At 47.5% G+C, this 20,311-nt stretch overlaps 1 protein-coding gene across 1 annotated transcript; it reads right to left on the bottom strand.

Annotated features, from left to right (window-relative positions):
• Positions 1–6,328: 6,328 nt before the first annotated feature.
• Positions 6,329–14,865, bottom strand: LOC310750977 (ras-related and estrogen-regulated growth inhibitor-like protein). Its single transcript, XM_083589437.1, has 4 exons — positions 14,612–14,865; positions 12,320–12,373; positions 10,643–10,719; positions 6,329–9,396 (listed from the first exon to the last, which is right to left on the bottom strand). The coding sequence occupies exons 1-4, from the start codon at positions 14,724–14,726 to the stop codon at positions 8,977–8,979; spliced, it is 666 nt and encodes a 221-aa protein (XP_083445563.1). The 5' UTR covers positions 14,727–14,865; the 3' UTR covers positions 6,329–8,976.
• Between the last annotated feature and the right edge of the window lie 5,446 nt (positions 14,866–20,311).

Here is a 20,311-nt window from a genome sequence, read left to right as displayed (position 1 = left end):
TTGACCCACCAACAGTTTTTGGATCTATGGGAAGAACTAATTAGAATCCACAAGATGGTTTCAGCTCCAACTAAGCTAAGCGCATATGCTCCAACATTTCTCCAGTGAAAATAGGGACGTCCTGTTCAACTTTCTTACTTTCTTTCTTTCTTTCTTTCTTTCTTTCTTTCTTTCTTTCTTTCTTTCTTTCTTTCTTATACCCTACCCACCTGAGTGCGTTGCACCAGCCACACTGGGTGGCTTCCAACATTTATAAAAACATAATAAAAGATTAAACATTTTTTAAAAAACTTCCTTATGCAGATCTGCCTTCAGATGTCTTCTAAAGGTTGTAAAGTTACTTATTTCCTTGGCTCAGGGGGTTGCATAACTCCATACCCTCCAACATTTCTCTGATGAAAATAGGGACGTCCTAAGGAAAAGCAGGACATTCTGAGATCAAATCAGAAACCAGGGACTCATCTACATCAATGGTTTTACTACGTTTTGAGATCGTTTGGGAATGGTTGTGGCACGGAAAGGACAAACAACATCCTGCTTTAACTCTAGTAATGCATTATAACCAGGATGGCTTCTGTAAATTCCAGGACTGTCCCTGGAAAATGGGGACACTTGGAGGGTCTGTAAGCGCCACACAGGGTCCCATGAAAGTATGAAGTGCCCACCCTTTCCCCTTCTGGCTCACTTCCTGTGTTACATAATACAAAAGTGGTATTGTTATAAGTTTCAGGGGCGCTAGAGTCTGAGGCTGATGTCGGCTCCCTTAACAAAATACAGTTGCCAGATTCTTTGGGGGTTAAGTGTGTGTTGGACGTGCTTCCTCGTATGGTATGAATCTGCCCTATGTCAGAGCCTTTTGGTATTAGATTCATGCTGCAGCGGGCTAGCTCATTGCAGGGCTTGGACTGGATGACCCTTGGGGTCCCTTCCAACTCTACAATTCTAAACGGCACATGGAACTCTTTTCACATAAAATAATAATAATGAATTTTGGTGAGCTGTTAATCCTATCGCCACAGATGTGAATATGGGGAAAGCTTTTGAAAACAACAACAGCATTTCCAGTGAGCATCCAAAATATAACGGGAGTCTGCTGCTGTCAGGCCTTTAGTGTCACCATCATCTGGGTACTTTTCCTTTCCCTGGTGGAAATTTCCTCACTTCCAGTTGTTCCCCCCACCCCCCTTAACCTTACTCCAGCCATTCAGTTTCACATGCTGTTCCACATCCCCTCCGCCATCACCCGCCAGGAGCATATCACACTCATTTTGTCGCTAGGGACAGCTGCCAGCAAATTTGCAGCTTCACACTGTGTCTGTGGAGACCATCTGTGGCCGAGGATGTGACTTATAATCGCAAGAGATTTAAATGTCATTTAATCCAGCCCCCCTTATGTATACCCTGCAGGTACAATAATCCATCTGCCTCCTGCATCCCCTATGATCTTAGGGTTGCATTTTTATCTCACCTTTTTATCCTCAGGGACCTTGAGGCGGTGCACATCGGTGGCATGCGGTCAGTGGACAAGGGGGAACTAGGCTACTCCCCTAAATGTTCCCCCGGTGCCTCCTCCCCAAAGGTCAGGAAGCTTCTGCCCAGCTTAGGGAGGGAGGGGTGATGTTATTGTCATCGTCCCCCCGCAATTGCCCTCACAAGCTGGCGCCTCTGGTCCTGTTCCCCTACGAAAAATTTCACCGCACGCCACTGGCGCACATGTTTCTCCCCTTCGTCATTGAATCCCCACAACAATCCTGGGAGGTAGGCTAAGCTGAGAGGAAGGGACTGGCCCAAGGTGGGCTTCATGGCTGAGTGGGGATTTGAACGCTGGTCTCCCATGTCCTAGTCTGACATGCTAACCGCTACTCCACCCTGGCTCTCTATGAAATGTAGGCCACAAGCAGAGAGCGGGTTTCTGCAAAACAAGCCGCTCTTAAATCCTCATGCAACAACTCACACTGCAGAAACCCACCAAAGCTTCCTAGTGTGTGACCTGGAGAAAAAGTACTCCCTGGTGCCAAATGAAGCAATCAGCTTCTCTGAGAGTTTTCAACATACCATAAGCTGTGCAAAAGATCAGCTGCAAACCAAGTAAGAGTGCTGTTATACAGATCTACAGTGCGGCTTCTTCTTCTTCTTCTTCTTCTTCTTCTTCTTCTTCTTCTTCTTCTTCTTCTTCTTCTTCTTCTGCGATCACTCATAGCCAAGTAAGATTGTCTTCTATAAACACGGTTTTAACAATGAGTCCGTAAGTGACTGTGGAGGCCAATTCTGGATCCACACGTCATTCCACAGTGGGGACATTGGTTTCTGGGCTGGAGTTGATCACAGTGTGGATTTGCCAAGTGTGCCTTCCTCTTAGCACGTTTCTCCCTTTCATCTCCCTTTCTGAGTTTGAGTGTCTTCAAAGCCCATGACACCTTTGGTAAAGACTGTTCTCCAATTGGAGCGCTCGCAGGCAAGTGTTTCCCAATTGTTGGTGTTTATACTACATTTTAAAAAAGATTTGCCTTGAGACAGTCTTTAAACCTCTTTTGTTGACCACCAGCATTATGCTTTCCATTTTTAAGTTCGGAATAGAGTAGTTGCTTTGGAAGACGATATCAGGCATCTGCACAACATGACCAGTCCAACAAAGTTGATGTTGAAGAATCATTGCTTCAACACTGGTGTTCTTTGCTTCTTCCAGTACACTAGTATTAGTTCACCTGTCTTCCCAAGTGATTTGTAAAAATTTTCAGAGACACCATTGATGGAATCTTTCGAGGAGTTGGAGGTGGCGTTTATAAGTGGTCCATATTTCACAAGCATACAGTAAGGTTGGTGGTACAATAGCTTTGTACACAAGCATTTTGGTTTCCCTGCAAGTTTGAAACGCTGCTGTGTACATTTCTGGTCTCCTCACCTCAAACAGGATATTGTAGAGTTGAAAAAGGTTCAGAAAAGGGCAACTAAGGTAATAGGAGGGAGGGATTCCCCTATGAGGAATGGTTGCAGCCTTTGGGACTTTTATTTAAAACTACGGCATTTCCTCCCACACGACAGGAGGCAGTGACAGCCACCAACTTGGATGGCTTTAAAAGAGGATTAGGCAAATTCATGAAGGAGGAGAAGGCTGTTGATGGAAGGGGGATTCTGTCAGGGGCAACCTCTCTTGCCTCTGCAGCAAGAGGGATGAAAATGTCATGGGAATGAAATGTGAGGATGAAATGCAATAAATAAATGTGCAGCCAACAAGGCCGTCGACGTGTGTGCGAACAGGGCTTGAATATCTTGGGGTCCTGATCACTCTGTCCACTGGTATATAGCAGTCCTGCTCATGAGATGATCAGGTGCCAAGAAGGGACACACTATGGATTGTGTAGGAGGAAGAATTCTAGCCAGTGCAACTTTTCTCTCTCCCACAGCACTGCAATGTGACAAGCTGACCTTTAAAGCCCTAAACGGCCTCGGTCCTGTATACCTGAAGGAGCGTCTCCACCCCCATCATTCAGCCCGGACACTGAGATCCAGCGCCGAGGGCCTTCTGGCGGTTCCCTCATTGCGAGAAGCAAAGCTACAGGGAACCAGACAGAGGGCCTTCTCGGTAGTGGCGCCTGCCCTGTGGAACGCCCTCCCTTCAGATGTGAAGGAAATAAGCAGCTATCTTTTTTTTAAAGACATCTGAAGGCAGCCCTGTTTAGGGAAGTTTTTAATATTTAATGCTGTATTGTTTCAACACTCGATTGGGAGCCGCCCAGAGTGGCTGGGGAAACTCAGCCAGATGGGTGGGGCATAAATATATTATTATTATTATTATTATTATTATTATTATTATTATTATTATTAGCTATCTATCTTTTAGAGTTGCAGGGGTGGGGTGGGGATTATAGGTTATTTATATCCTGCCTTTTCCCCAAGCAGGGATTCGTGGCAGCTTCGAACATTTGAAAACAACATTACAAAAGAAAGAAAGAACCCTAGTTAAAAATAATAGTTAAAATACTGTACATCAAAAGACTTTTCGAACCAGCAATTAAAATGCAGCCTGCCATGTCAGCAGCCAGCCCAGTGATCAGCATTAGTTTCCAAAAGCCTGTTTGATTTTAACAGCTTGCTGCTTTTCCCCTTGCAGTGGTGCAGAGGCAAGAGAAGCTATCCCGGTAAAAAACTCATCCCAAAGCAGCTCTTAAAAAAGTATACCTGGGGCTGCTGGGAGTTGTAGTCCGGCAACATCTGGAGGGCACCAGCAACATCTGACAAAAGGTGGTCCAGCCTCCAGTTCAATGAGCTCCAGCTCCACTGTGACTTACTGCTACCCTAGTAACAGATTGTGCGAACTGGGTCCTCTGCCAAGCGTGTCTGGGAAAGCTCTCTGGATCTTTGTGGACTCCGGAGGAGCCGTTGCCCCAGAGCAGGCAACGTTTTTTGAACCCAGGCCCACTCAGATCCACAAATAGCAGCACCACCCTCCCTTGGACGTCTGTTCTCTCTTAGCAGCGTTGTGTGCGTGCTTTGGAAAGTTCACAGAGCATCCTTGCTTCCTGCCTCTGCCAACTGCTTGAGAATAATAGTGCTGAAAATGTGTTTCAAAGGGAATTTCAATTTGCAGTGCAGTGCTTGATTACTTAGGCAGCTTGCAGGCAAGGACTGTATGGATTGATGTAGGGTTTTTGGGGGGGAGGGGGCAGTCTGGATGATGCCCTGAGCCCCTTCCAGTTCTTGGAGTCCTGTACCCAGGGAGGGTTAGAATCTAACAGATAAGACTGCTGAACAAGTCAGACAAGGAATAGGTAAGAGGACAACCTTAGCTGGTCGCTTAAATGTCCTCATCAGCATCCCAAAAGAATGAGTGAGATTGCACCCAGTAAAATTGCAAAAATGTATAGGACCAGCTCAAATGTTTGCTGGAAATGTAAAGGGAAAGAGGGTACCTTTTATCATATGTGGTGGACATGTGGGGAGGTAAAAGCTTTCTGGGAAATGATATATAACTTTTGTTTAAAATACAGAGGCTTTTTTGTTAGGTATTACAGGTGTGGAACTACCAAAATAAAATAAAAGACTATTTATGTATGCAACGACAGCAGCAAGGATGCTCCTAGCCCAGAGATGGAAAGAAGAAAAAGTATCGGCCAGAGAAGAGTGACAGACCAAACTGATGGAATATGCAGAAATGGCAAGACTGACGGGTAAGGTCAGAAACCAGGAAGACCAAGTATAAAAGACAGGAATAATTTTTTAACATATTTGAGAGACCACTGTAAACAGCTGAAATCTTTGGCAGGGATACAAGGACACTTGTAAAGTAACATGAACTTTGGAAACCATGATTGTATAATGGATAAAAAGGTAAAGGGACCCCTGACCATTAGGTGCAGTCGTGGCCAACTCTGGGGTTGAGGCACTCATCTCGCTTTATTGGCCAAGGGAGCCGGCGTACAGCTTCTGGGTCATGTGGCCAGCATGACTAAGCCGCTTCTGGCGAACCAGAGCAGCTCACGGAAACGCCATTTACCTTTCCACCGGAGCGGTACCTATTTATCTACTTGCACTTTGACGTGCTTTCGAACTGCTAGGTTGGCAGGAGCTGGGACCGAACAACAGGAGGTCACCCCGTCGTGGGGATTCGAACCGCCGACCTTCTGATCAGCAAGTCCTAGGCTCTGTGGTTTAACCCATAGCGCCACACGCGTCCCTTTGTATAATGGATAAATTACATTAAAAGATGCAGGAACAAAATATAGAAATGGAACCCATGGAGGGAAGGAAGGTCTGAAGGTTTGAAAGAACCACTTTTTTAATTTTTGGAAATGTTATGTTTGTTGTATTTAACTTTTATGGAAAACAATAGATAGATAGATAGATAGATAGATAGATAGATAGATAGATAGATAGACAGATAGATAGATATAGATATAGAGTGAGTGAGATTGCAAGAGCTGCAACTAAGTGATGATTCCCTCCAGGCTACTGGGTGGCCCTTTTCTCCACCGCCCTCACCTAGCTGCTAGGGAGGAGAACCACAGCCAGTGCGGTGAATGTGAGCTGGAAAAGCAGGCTGGAAGCTGGAGACACAGAGACCTGCTTGCTCCGTGCTGGATCCAAAACTGTGACTGAAGGAGAAGCAAGACATGTTGGGGTGTTGACGCTGTGAGCCACTCCGTCCTATGCTCAGGTTGTAGAGATGTGTAAATAAAACCATGTATCCTAAAGACACCACAATCTTGACTGACCTTCATTCCAAGCAAGCAGAGCCCTGAGTAAGCACCAGAAACCTTTGGAGTGGAGTCTCTCGCTGCTTGGAGATTTTGGGGAACAAACTAAGAAAGTTCACCACAGTCCATCACCGTCATCATAAATAGTAAACTTTTTATTACTCATCCAAACATTATGACAGAGTGAGAGGTTTCTTCTGCAAGAGTTTCATTCCAACAGAACAGTTCAATAACAAAATAGGTTTGAACGTAAACAAGAATCCCCTCAAAACAAATTTTGAATAAATGAAAACAAAAGGAAACCACGACAAAATGTTGTGCTGTATCCTCGCTGCCTAAAATGACAGCACCTGTTCAGTCCTCTTCCAGGGCACTGTAAGCCACCCTGCTTCTGGGTTGCTGCTATTTTGGGGTGGGATGATGGCAAACTGGGCAGTTGTAGTTCATTGGGAGGTCATGAGCAGCAAACCTGCTTTCACAAAAAGATGGGAATTATTTTTTGCAAAATGGAAGGTGACTGAATAAGGAAATGCACTGGAAAGTCTGGGATGATGCTAGTTTTGACGCAATGTCATCTAACCTCTCTACAAACAAATAAGAGTAAATAGGCCGCCCAGTAAATAGCAGTCGTCATCTAATCTCCCTGCAGACAAATCAGGTTGAATGCTCAATAAACAAATCATCTAAAAGCACCCCAGGCCTACACCAACCTGCCCTGTCCTGGACTACAACTCTCATCAGCCCCAGACTTCACTGCCATGCTGATATTCTCCATTAAGCTGTACAGGTGTGCACACAGTGGTTTCAAAATAAAAATAAATGATGGGCGCAGCAATGAGGAAAGGAGGGCAAGATGGAACATCAGAACCTTGCTTGCCGCATCAGGCTACTACCCAGGAGAATCTTGATGTGCAGAATGCAGCTATGCTTGCTCTCTTAAAAAATACTGGCTCATTGGGCAAGGCCACATCCTCAGCACAAGGAGGCCAGAAGTGGGGTGATTGGGTGGGGACTGGAGGTTTATGTCAGAAGAGGAGGTGGAGCCCAGTCAGAGGCGCAGTCGGCCAACAACTGATGGGAGGAGCCATTTGGCGGAATTTGAAACAGACCAGTCTTCTGGGCTGGTTAGGGATTGAATCTGGTTAGGTTATTTGTCTTGACAAAATATTGGCTGGTTGGCAACAGTGGCGTAGCGGGGGTGCAGGGGGGGGGCCGGCCGCAACATCTGGGGGTTAGGGGGCACAAATCCACGGGTTAGGGGGGGCAAATTACTTGCCTTGCCCCGGGTGCTGACAACCCACGCTACGCCACTGGTTGGCAACCCTATAATTGGCTGGCTGGCAACTCAGCACAACCAGAATCCAAATACTGTAACTACTTTGGGTAGGTACACTCAATGGGACTTTGGACTCTCCTCCCAATCCCAGCCAGCTTTGAAGAGCAGATCCCTGTGATGTTTCACCGTTATGCTTTAGAAATGTCCATCCGTTCCAAAGTCATTTGCCCAAGCAGGATGGTGTGTCTGTAGTTTGCAGGATGGTGTGTCTGTAGTTTGAGAAGCATCCTGTAAAGGCTAAGAACTTGCAGTGTGGCTGTTTGGATCGTGACCATAAGAGGTTCATATTCAACATCTATTTTTAATAATAATAATAATAATAATAATAATAATAGCAAATTTGGTGGTCAGGACTACTCTTATGTCTTCTTCCTAAAGCCAGTGGTTTAACCAAACTTATACGATAAACAAGGACATAATGGTAAACATTTTAGTTTTCTTTCTGGGGATAAAAAGAAGGGAAAAAAATCCCCCCCCCACACACATTACAGAGTACTGGAAATTTGCCACCTTGCTATTTAGCTCTTCTCCATCCCTCTTTTTAAAAGGGGAATTACATAGCATGCAACCGAGAGCAGGCGCCTTCTGGGTGGCTTTCAGCATGCATTGCAGATAACATTTAAAACAACATAGCAAAGCCTCCAGCTACCTCTGAGCACTTAAGTCAAAGAGAAAGTGCTTTGGGTGGGTGGCAAGCGCCCACGGTCCAATCCAGCAGAGTTCTTGCACTGAACTGGCATGAGATCCATTTGAGCTCTATTTCCTACCCAATCAGCCTAATCATTTCTCCAACCCCTGCAGAGCCTCCAAAAAGGTTTGCCTTCACACAAATGCCGTAATTGCTCTTTCGAACCCTGCCACTGCAGAGTGATTAATGTACGCCGGCCTCTCCTGAGCAAAAGCCACAGCCTCTGACTTGCAAGACCCACCCTCTAACTACGGAGACACGGTGTCTGCTTTTGCTGCTGTTCAGCGATGAAGCAAATGGTGCTCTGCACATGCTCCAAAGCACCTTCCTCGTCCTTTATTTTCACAACGCCGTTCCTGATCTGCAGCACCAGACCTTGGTAACACCGTGTGGGAGGTGTGCATCGCTCCTGCTTCCAAGACGCCAGATCACAGAATCACAAAGGGACCCCAAGCGGTTATCTAGTCCAACCCCTAGCAAAGCAGGAACCACATCTAAAGAACCCCTAGTAGATGGGCCATCCAACCTTTGTTTCGTACTTGCAAGAGACGGCTACTCTCAGAGACTGTGGTAAACATTTATAGCTGTCCATAACTCTAGGTCCAAGGTGTGCAAGCTTTCCGCACCATCCTTCTGTGGTCATTTCGCCCGATGTTCATTAGGGATGGATGCACATCCAACTGAGCGGCCATCAACAGAGCTCCTCTCCCAAAATTCCCTAGTTCCTCTCTTTCCTCCCAGCTCCCTGCAACCAAAGCTCATTCAGTCCTCCTCCTCCCAAGGACAGCTGACATGCTGCGTACGAGTCCCCGGATGCCCACTGCCTTTTTGGTGGCGCTCCTGGAGTCCCGTACCAGGTCCAGGAGTTCGTGGAAGACCACCAGGGCACCATGGTAGGTCTCAGCAGCAGAGATCTCGAAGAAGCCTGCATCGGTGGAGAGGGCCAGAAGGCGGCCTTCCTCGCTGGAGACGGTTCTCAGGTGCTGCAAGTCACGCTTGTTCCCCACCAGGATAACGGGGACCTTTTCGGCGCCTCCTCTCTTCTTCAGCTGCTTGATCCTCTGGAGCTGCTGGCGGGCAAAATGGAAGCTGGCGCGGTCGCTGATGCTGTAGACGATGACGAAGCCATCGGCCCAGCGGAGCTGCTTCTCGTTCAGGCAACCCTGGAGCTTGGCCATCTGCACAAATTTGAACGAGGGCCGGAGTTAGCGAGGCACTTTTATTTACTCCTACGTGGGGCTACCTTTGAAGGTGACTTGGGAAATGCAATTAATCCAGAATGCAGCAGCTAGACTGGGGACTGGGAGTGGCCGCCGAGACCATATAACACCAGTCCTGAAAGACCTACATTGGCTCCCAGTACGTTTCTGACCACAATTCAAAGTGTTGATGCTGACCGTTAAAGCCCTAAATGGCCTCGGTCCTGTATACCTGAAGGAGCGTCTCCACCCCTGTCATTCAACCCAGATACTGAGGTCCAGCACCAAGGGCCTTCTGGCAGCTCCCTCACTGTGAGAAGCGAGGTTACAGGGTTTTCTTGGTAGTGGCACCTGCCCTGTGGAATGCCCTCCCATCAAATGTCAAGGCAATAAGCAACTATCTTGCTTTTAAAAGGCATCTGAAGGCAGCCCTGTTTAGGGAAGTTTTTAATGTCTGATGCTGTATTGTTTTTAATATTCAGTTGGAAGCCACCCAGAGTGGCTGGGGAAACCCAGCCAGATGGGCGGGGTATAAATAATAAACTATTATTATTATTATTATTATTCCTCCAAGGAATTCAAAGGTGATATACATCATTCCCCCTCTCCCCTGTGAAGTACCTCAGGCTGGTTGGGCCAAGGCCACCTAGTGAACTTCATAACTGAGTGAGGATTTGAACTCTGGTCTCCCAGTTCCTAGTTTGATGCTTTAACTGCTACACTACCCTGGCACCAGCCTCTAATGCTCCTTCAGGAATTCGACTTTCAGAAATCTGATTATTAAATTAATTATTCAGGCCTCCAAAAGAGCTTTCTCTCCCTCCTTGCCCGTCATGTATATCTCTGACTAAAGGCACAACATCATTTCAGAGGCCCATCTCTCAGCAGTAATAATCCTCCTACGGAACCTATCAATTTACATATTGTTATTTATTTATTACATTTATATACCCCAGCTTTCCTCCAGGGAGCTCGAGGCAGCGAATATGCTTCTCCACCTCCCCATTTTATCTCTACAACAACCCTGTGAGGCAGGCTGACAGCAAGTGATTGGCCCAAGGTCACGCCCTGTGAGCTTCATGGCTGAGGGGGGGATTTGAACCCTGGTCTCCCAGCTCCTCGTCCAGCACCCTAACCGCGGCATCACCGCTGGCAGGCCAGCTTCAGGCAGGCATTCGCCTGTTGTGGAAACTGCCTTGGTGAATTGTGTGTGGTGATGTCTTACCTGGGGGCAGACGGAGTCCCAGATGCTGAAGCAGGCTTCCTGGCCAGCCATTATCACTTTGTGGGTGTAAATTGATTCTGGAAGGGAGGAGAGGTGGGGAGAAAATGTGTTAATAACAGCGCAGGCCGCAGGCTACATTAACTGGTCTTATTTCTGGTCTGTTGGCCATAATAAATTGAGGGTGGGTGTGCCTTAACTCTGTAGCCATGCCTTCAAGGGCAGATTGTATGGATTGTATAGGGCATGGGTAGGCAAACTAAGGCCCAGGGGCCAGATCCGGCCCAATCGCCTTTTGCGTGTTTTTACATGAGTAGAATGTGTGCTTTTATTTAAAATGCATCTCTGGGTTATTTGTGGGGCATAGGAATTCGTTCATTTACCCCCCAAAAATATAGTCCGGCCCCCCACAAGGTCTGAGGGACAGTGGACCGGCCCCCTGCTGAAAAAGTTTGCTGACCCCTGGTATAGGGCATGTAAAAGGTAATGGTGAAGGGACCCCTGACCGTTAAGTCCAGTCGCGGACGACGGGTTGCGGCCAGCATGACTAAACCGCTTCTGGCGAACCAGAGCAGCGCACGGAAATGCCGTTTACCTTCCCGCCAGAGCGGTACCTATTTATCTACTTGCACTTTGACGTGCTTTCAAACTGCTAGGTGGGCAGGAGCTGGGACCGAGCAACGGGAGCTCACCCCGTCGTGGGGATTCGAACCGCCATCCTTCTGATCGCCAAGTCCTAGGCTCTGTGGTTTAATTCCTTAGCCCTTGCCACAATGCTGCTCCAGATTGATGCAGATTTATGTCCTTTGTTTTATAGCTCCAAGGAACATGATTTGGCTTGCATTGTTCTCCTTCTCCCCATTTTAAACTCACAACAACCCTGTGAAGTAGGTGAAGTGGAGAGTCAGGTTCATGGCCACGTGGGGATTTGGCTCCTGGTCTCTCTCAGGTCCTGGTCTGACACTCTAACTACGACACCACACTGACTTGCAGGTGCGGGAGCCCCTCCCCTATCCAGATTAGGACCATATTGTGGTATCTCCAATGTCAGTCCTATTCAGAGGTGACCCGTTAAAAATTAACTTAGGTCCATTAATTTTAATGGAATTTTACTTAGAAAAGTTGCATACAATCCATATTTGCATAGGATGGGTGGGTGGATGAAGGGTTATTTATTTATCATTATGCATCTATCACACTTTTCCTTCAAGAAGTTCAAGGAAGCATTCAGAGGGGTTTTTCGACCCCCCCAACTCCTATTTTATCCCCACAACAACCCTGTGAGGTTGGAGATGGTGAATAGCACAAGGTCAAGGGAGGGAGGGAGGGAGGGAGGGAGGGAGGGAAGGAAGGAAGGAAGGAAGGAAGGAAGGAAGGAAGGAAGGAAGGAAGGAAGGAAGGAAGGAAAGTGAACGGGTGACCAGGAGGGGAGGAAAAGGAAGACAAAAAGGATTCTATTTATTTATTTTTCACGATTTATATACTGTTTGATGATTGCAATGAAACCCCAGAGAGCTTTACAAAAAGAATCAATAGCTTTATTATTTCTGCAGATCACTTTGAGCTTTTATTACAACCAAGTGGTATATAATTTTAACGTAAAAATAATTCGTAGATTTGATTATCGGGGGGGGGGGGATGGGACGGGACCAGAGAAGGATGATCTCAAAGGTCACTTACCAATATCTCCATATTCGCCAATAAACCTCCGAGTCAGAAACCGAACCGTCAAAGCTAGAATGTGGGGAGAAGCAGCAATATTAGGATGGCATCATTGATCCGGCTGCTACAGACAATAAGTCTTTATTTACTGGTTGGTTTCATTATTGCATTCATAGTTCACTTTTCCCTCCAAGGAGCTGGAGGTGGTTCACACGGTTCTGCCCCTCCTCATTTAATCCCTCACAACAACATCCCTGTGAGGGAGGTTAGGCTAAGAGGCAGGGACTGGCCCAAGGTGAAGTGGGATTCATAACAAGAATGATTTGATTTTGGTCAGACTAGAAGTGACAGAAGTGACATCACCACATCCCAGGTGAGGATTCATCCCAGATCCATCGCAATTACAGAGACAGACAGACAGACAGACAGATGTGGGGGATCTTCCTTTGCCATCTATTTCCCCAGAGCCCCATTCTGACATTACCTTTCCCCCCACTTCCAATACTGTGCAGCTCCGTGAAGGGGGAAAGCAATGAGAATGGGCGCAGGAGACAGGTTGTGAGTTAAGAGGTGGGTTTAGCCATGGGTCCATCCTTGCGGTCCTCCTGACACGATACCCAGCTGCTTCTGAAGTGATCATGCCCCACTTGACTCAGAATGTAGGCATTTCACCCACGTTGCAGAATCCTATAAATTGTAAAGTTGGAAGGGACCCCCAAAGGCCAGTTAGCCCAACCCCCTGCAATGCATGAGTCACAGCGGCAGAACCTCTGGCAGTTGGCCAACCAACCTCTGCTCAGAAACCTCCACTGAAGGAGAGCCCACCACTTTTGGAGGGTGTCCCTTCCACAGGGCTTGGCCTCTGCCCAAAGTACTCTTATAGAAGCCTTCACCAACCTAGTGCTCTCCAGAGGTTGTGGACATCTGTCAGCCCTACAGCTGTGCTAAAGCCGCAGACAGCCCTCGCCTTCCCCCTTCTCTCCCCGGCAGACTACATTTAGATTGCAAAGGGGACTATGTTTTCAAATCGTACCTGTAAAGTGGCTTTACATTGATGGTATTTTATAAAAAGCTGACAAACAGCAGCGACAAAGTCATCCTTTGCAGTGTTCAATGAGCTGTTCCTCCTGGCAGGGAGGTCGATCTTATTGTCCCCTGCTTGGAAACCAAGGGGCTTGCTTTGATATTCAATTCCCTGTTTCCTATCCTAGCTCACAGCATAGTTGTGACGTGACTAAGAGACGAGTGAGAGGCAATATGAGAGAGCCACCTTCAAACACCTGAAGGGCTGCCCCATGGAAGATGGAGCAAGCTTGGGGTTTTTTGCTGCTCCAGAGGGTGGGACCCAAACCAATGGATTCAAATGACAAGGAAGGACATCCCAACTCAACATTAGCAAAAGCTTTCTGAGGGTAAGAGCTGTTCGATGGTGGAACACACTACAGTGGTACCTTGGGTTACAGACGCTTCAGGTTACAGACTCCGCTAACCCAGAAATAGTACCTCGGGTTAAGAACTTTGCTTCAGGACAAGAACAGAAATTGGGCAGTGGCAGTGGGAGGCCCCATTAGCTAAAGTGGTGCTTCAGGTTAAGAACAGTTTCAGGTTAAGAACGAATTAAGTACTTAACCCAAGGTACCACTGTATCTCCGAAAGTACTGGACTCTCCTTCAAAGAGAAGTTGGACGGCCAGGGATTATTTAGCCGTGATTCCTCCATTGCAGGGGGTTGAATTAGATGACCCTTGGGGTCTCTTCCAACTCTACAGTTCTACAACACCAGCTCCTTTATCCTCAGCAAAGATGGCACTTTGCAGCATAAGCAAGCAGGCAGCCAAAGTCCTGCCCCAGTGTGCTTACAAACATGTGGACCATTTAGCCGACCAGATCCAAGCCAACTCCTTAGCTTGAGGCCTGTTTAAAACTGACAGCAAAACTGTGGAAGCTGCCCTATACTGAGCCAGAGCATTGCTCTAGCTAGGTCAGCCTTGTCCTCACCTTGTGTGAGGAGCCTTTGCCTGCCCCCTGCCAGATGTCTCTGGTCACTGGCCATGCTTGCTGGGGTGATGGGAATTGCAGCTCATCAACATCTGGAGGGCTGAAGGTTCCTCCCCATCCTCTGTTCCAATGCCCTCCAGATGTTCTGGACTACAACTCCCATCAGCCCCAGCCAGCATGGCCCAGTGATCAGAGCCGATGGGACTAACCCCCAGCAACTCTGTGGGGTCATTCCCAGCCCTGCTTGGAGATGGGAGAGGGATCGAATCTGGAATCCCTTTGCATGCAAAGCCAGCACTTGCAGGTCACTCACCTGACTTGCCCACCTTCCCAGCTCCAATGACGAGGATGTTGGCTTCCAGTTTGGGCAGGCTCCCTTCGGATATCTTCCCGGCCTGCTGGAAAGCCATCCTCAGCTTGACCAACATTTGGAGTTTTAATCCCCTGGAGGAGAGGGCGAGCAGAGAGCTCAAAGGGCGCAGCTGGCAGGGTGTTCTAAAGGAGCCTCTTGGCAAAGTGCTTTCCTTCCTCTGCCTCTGCTTCTCTCTCCCTCCTTCTCTCCTGCTGGCATTTTATATAGCGGAGAGGAGGGGCGGCTGCTTGAGTGGCAGGGACAGCCAGGAACAGCTCTGCACTGTGAGTTCTGTGTTCAACGGAGCCTGAATATAGCAAACAGGTCACTGAGATATTGCACGCAGGTTATTTTTGACAGAGTCTTTGTTTTTTAGCAGATTGTCCGTGGAAAAAGAAACTCTAGCTGAAATGGAGGGAGGAACACAGGCTGGTGTACATGGTTCCCCCCCAACCCCGACATTTAACCCGCACAACGACCCTGTGAGGCGGATTAGGCTGAGAGTGAACTACTGGCCCAAGGTCACCCAGGGAGTGTCGCTGTCAAGTGAGGCGGGGATTTGAATACTGGTCTCCCAGTTCCTAGTCTGACACTCTTAACTACTACGTCACGCTGACCATTGTGCAGAGACTGCAAGAAAAAAAATTGTATGGATAAGCAGTACCCTTCCTACAATAAGCACCCAGTGGGAGAGCAGAACACCTGGAAGGAATGCCTGGGTGTGGACAAACGCCTTTGGCTGCCCTAACGTATGCACCAAGCAGAGAATGAGCTTTCAAGTCCCTGTGGAAGAAATGTCAGCCTATGAGAAAGAAACAATTCAGGGCTTTGGGGAGAAAATTGCAAAGGGCATCAAAAGAGGAATTTTTAAAAAGACGTCAGCAGTGGGCAGAAGCAACGCAAGGAAGCCAAATGGATTGTTTTTATTTAGTTGCAATATTTATGGTGCTGCTGTTTTTTGTTGTTATTGTTATTTCCATATAATTTTTTATGGAAGTTTTAAAGATAAGGAAAAGAAACAAATTTCCAGAAGATAAATAAGCAAGTAATGAGAGAGAGAGAGGATACTGGAAGAGAGCTACTATGCAGCACTGATGTATAAATATTGTGGTTTAACGAATACTTCTGCATATTTGGAAAAGAAGATACTGTGGTTTTATTTTATTTGAAATGTTCATAAGGGGATTTATGAAAACTTGAAAATGTCAGAACGATTAAACAGAACAAATCTGGCTTTCATAATAATAATAATAATAATAATAATAATAATAATACTGCTAGAACAGCAAAAGAGCATTGCTCAGATTTTAATTAGTTTTCTAAGGTCTCACATACACCTCCAGACTTGGCTGGACCAGGTAGCACCACTCTGCAGCTACTGCCTTGCTCCCCTGTGACACCCCCCCTACATTAATGGGGAAAGAGGCCGTGGCAAACCTACATTTGGACAAGCCCAGTGTGGACAAGCCCATATTCTGCCTTCCCAATAAGGCACTTCCTTCTTTCTAAGTTCTGAGAAGAGACTAAGGAGAGGTGCTGCCACCTTGTGACCAGAAAATAAAAAAACATCCCATAAAGACTAGAGTCACCTCCAGGCAATCATCTTGATTTTCATCTTGTTCATCTTGATTTGTTTGAATCATATTTGCAAGGAGGTTTGATGACAACCTGGTTATCTCCAATTTTCCAGCCTGAACATATCCAGCTCCCTCAACCATTCCTCACAAGGCTTGGTTTCCAGACCCTTGATCATCTTGGTCACCTTCCTCTGCGCACCTTCCAGCTTGTCAATACAGTGGTACCTTGGGTTAAGAACTTAATTTGTTCTGGAGGTCCGTTCTTAACCTGAAACTGTTCTTAACCTGAAGCACCACTTTAGCTAATGGGGCCTCCTGCTGCTGCTGCGCCGCTGGAGCCCGATTTCTGTTCTCATCCTGAAGCAAAGTTCTTAACCCGAGGTACTATTTCTGGGTTAGCAGAGTCTGTAACCTGAAGCGTATGTAACCTGAAGCATATGTAACCTGAGGTACCACTGTATCCTTTTTAAACTCTGGCACCCAGAATGGGACACAGTACTCCAGATGTGGTCTAAGCAAGGCAGAATAGAGTATTACTATTACTTCCTTTGACCTGGACACTATACTTCTGTTGATGTAGCCTAGAATGAGCTTTTTTTTGCTGCTGTAAGGTTAAAAAAAAGAAAGGTAAAAGTAAAGGACCCCTGGGCGATTAAGTCCAGTCAAAGGTGACTATGGGGAGTGGTGCTCATCTCACTTTCAGGCCGAGGGAGCCGGCGTTTGTCCACAGCTTTCTGGGTCATGTGACCAGCATGACTAAACTGCTTCTGGCGCAACGGAAACACCGTGACAGAAACCAGAGCGCACAGAAACGCCGTTTACCTTCCTGCCGCAGTGGTACCTATTTATTGATTTGCACTGGTGTGCTTTTTAACTGCTAGGTTGGCAGGAGCTGAGACAGAGCAACAGGAGCTCAACCCATTTTGTGGATTCGAACCACCGACCTTCCAATCAGCAAGCCCAAGAGGCTCAGTGGTTTAGACCACAGCGCCACCCACTGTGGCGGGTGCATCACACTGTTGACTCATGTTAGGTGAGGCTGAGAGGCAGGGACTGGCTTTCAAGGTTGCCTGGTGTGAAAGTTTCATGATGGCCAAGTGGGGTCATGAACCCTCTTCTCCCAGGTACCAGGAGACTGGCACTCTAACCACTAATGGGGCAGGGAGGAAAAATGAGGATTTGTCTCCCTCTGGTAGGATCATTTCAACCTCCCAGATAACAATGCAATGCTGCAAAAGCAGGTTGCCTCTGGAGCTTTCCCGCTTCAGCAGTCAGTGGTCGGCAGGCTTCTCCTTGTTTTCCCTTGGCTTGTTTCCCTAGACTTCCTGAAACCCACACTTGCTTCCTTGCTCATTGTGAAATTTTCTTATCGATTTCCTCCATTGTTCAGGAGCTGATTAAAAACGTTGATTGTCGGGTTGCCAGCTGACCCAAGGAAGGATGTGTGGCCCTCACAGCCTTGGGAGGTTGCAAAGAAATAAATAAATTCCATAACATGAACCCATGTGGTCGGTGCACAGTAGAGCAGAGTTGGGGAATTCTTTGCAGCCCCAGAGCCACATTTCGTCAGGGACAACTTTCTGGGGAGTGGCAGGGTGGGGACTGTGTGTCAGGAGTGGGTGTGGCCAAAGGCAGGAAGTGGGTGGAGCAACAGAGATGACTTTGTTCAGTAGATTTATCCCTCTCCATCCGCCATCCAAGCAAGCAATAAGCAAACTCTCTCTCTCTCTCTCTCTCTCTCTCTCTCTGTGTGTGTGTGTGTGTGTGTGTGAGAGAGAGAGAGAGAGAGAGAGAGAGAGAGAGACAGAAAGACAGAAAGACAGACAGACAGACAGACAGACAGACAGACAGACAGAGACAAGCATGACAGGGATAACCACCCAAAATGTAAGGGAATACATTTGCAGTGGTACCTCGGGTTACATACGCTTCAGGTTACAGACGCTTCAGGTTACAGACTCCGCTAACCCAGAAATAGTACCTCAAGTTAAGAACTTTGCTTCAGGATGAGAACACAAATCGCGTGGTGGCAGCGCAGCGAGAGGCCCCATTAGCTAAAGTGGTACCTCAGGTTAAGAACAGTTCCAGGTTAAGAACGGACCTCCAGAACGAATTAAGTTCTTAACCTGAGGTACCACTGTACTGGGACCAGCCAAAATGTCATTAAAGCAATTCTTTCTTTGGGTCTGCAGGGGTTCAACCATCCGCAGGAGCCAAACTAAACTCAGCACTACTTGCTTATTTCATTTGTATACCACTGTTTCCCCCAAGGAGCTCAAGGTAACATACATAGTTCTCCTCCACGCCCCCACCGCCCCACAACAATCCTGTGAGGTAGTTTAGGTTGAGGGACAGTGACTGCCCCCCCCCCAGTCACCCAGTGAGCTTCATGGCTGACCGGGATTCAAACCCTGGTCTTCTAGGTCCTGGTCTAACACAGTTACACCACACGGGCTCTGCTTTTATCCAGGGTGAAATGGCTACCTCAGGTGGCAGTTGATGCGGAAGATGGTGGGGTGCAGAGCGGCAGCCTGTCCTGAGCCCCTTAGCACTTGGGAGTGGGGGACGCTATCCCATCATCAGCGTTGAAGTTAGACCCATCTGCCAGTCCAGGAGGCTTCTGAGCATGGCATGAGGGTGGGAGGGTGCCAGTTTGTTCTCTCCTCACGTAGCAAAGATGTCTTGTACCAGCCCTGCAAGGGATCTTGGCTCCACATTGAATACCTTTATCAATGTACACTCCCACGGTACATTTATCAGTGACTGCAATTCAGGATCCAGAAAAATGTCTGGTATTGGAAGCACCCTGAGGCCAGAAGGTGTCTCTTGCTAAAGAAGCTTTGGGAAAAGCTAAATTCTTCTTTGGATTTTATTTTATTTATTTTTTGAGAGGGGCAGATATTTGAGGGAATAGTTTTGGTGAAGTTAATTTGAAGGAAAAGGCCAACTCTTTCCTCTTGGTGTGGAGGCTAGCCTCGAGTGAAGAGATTTCCTCCATGTGGACTAGTCTCCTGAGCTGTCCTAAATGTCACCCACTCCTCAAGAACCTGGCCTCAGGACTTTGCGCCGAGTACCACCCCTTCGACACACAATACAAGCAAGTGTCACTCCTTCATTTACAAGCATACAGATGTTTGGGCCTCGGTTGCACGCTGATAGCAAAGGAGTGGCTTCCAGGAGGGTCGCCAGCTGACCCACAAAGCAACAGCTTCGCCTGCTCCTCTGCCTTTCATGGGACTTTGACCTGCAGAAATCAATGGGTGGGGCACCACCCTGGACTGAGATGAGCAATGCCGCTAGCTCATGCCTGTAGATTGTGCAGCTGTTAGCGGCACAGCTGCAGAAGCCGGTTGAGAATTTGGCAATCCGAGCTGCCCCGTTTGGCACAAATGACTTCTGTCAGGAAACGAAACAGCCTAGGCAGAGTCTTTGTGAGGAACAAAAAGCAGTGCATACCAGGGGTTTGTTCCCAAGGAGATATTGGGTGCCTATGGGATGGTATGACACCCCCCACCAGACTCCAGCAGCAATCAAGGCACACAGTCAGAAGCTGCAGGGTCACCAGATTAGGAGTCAGACCAAATCTCTAGTTCTTAGCCAGCTGACCAAGAGCCACTAAATTCAAGACTGGCAGGCAGGAGCCCCTTGGACCTGTTCACACAACCTCAGGTCCCAGGGAACAAATACCAGAACTCTTGCAGGTGTCTTTTCCTAGGCAGGAGAAACTGGGTGCCTGTCAACACACCTCAACAGTCACACACTACTCACAACAGCATAAGAAGAGGTTGCTGGATCAGGCCTTTGACCCATATATTCCATCCCCCTGTTCTCATCCAACCTGATGCCCCCATGGGAAACACGCAAGCAATGGGAACCTGAGGGGAGAACCTGAGCCCTCTCCCCTCATCATCTGGCCTGGTGAAGAGTTCTGGAGAATTCTATTATTATTATTTTCCTTATACATACTTTCCTTATACATACATATCACATAGATATTTTTAGCTCTGCCAAGCTTGCGACTTCCCTCTGTCCCTTCAGCGAGTATCCCTTCTTTTCTTATATTGCGTATTCTATTTTTTAACCT

The sequence above is a fragment of the Podarcis filfolensis genome (assembly GCF_964270895.1).
Source record: "Podarcis filfolensis genome assembly, chromosome: 16".
Lineage (NCBI taxonomy): Eukaryota > Metazoa > Chordata > Lepidosauria > Squamata > Lacertidae > Podarcis > Podarcis filfolensis.
The sequence above is the reverse complement of the archived record's forward strand: the minus strand, read 5'-3'. Positions and strand labels throughout refer to the sequence as shown.

Coding starts and splice junctions, on each gene's coding strand:
- LOC310750977 (XM_083589437.1), bottom strand. CDS start 14,726: ATGTTGGTCAAGCTGAGGATGGCTTTCCAGCAGGCCGGGAAGATATCC. Junction 10,720..12,319: donor TGGCGAATATGGAGATATTG/GTAAGTGACCTT, acceptor CCTCCCTTCCAG/AATCAATTTACACCCACAAA. Junction 9,397..10,642: donor GGGACTCCGTCTGCCCCCAG/GTAAGACATCAC, acceptor AAATTTGTGCAG/ATGGCCAAGCTCCAGGGTTG.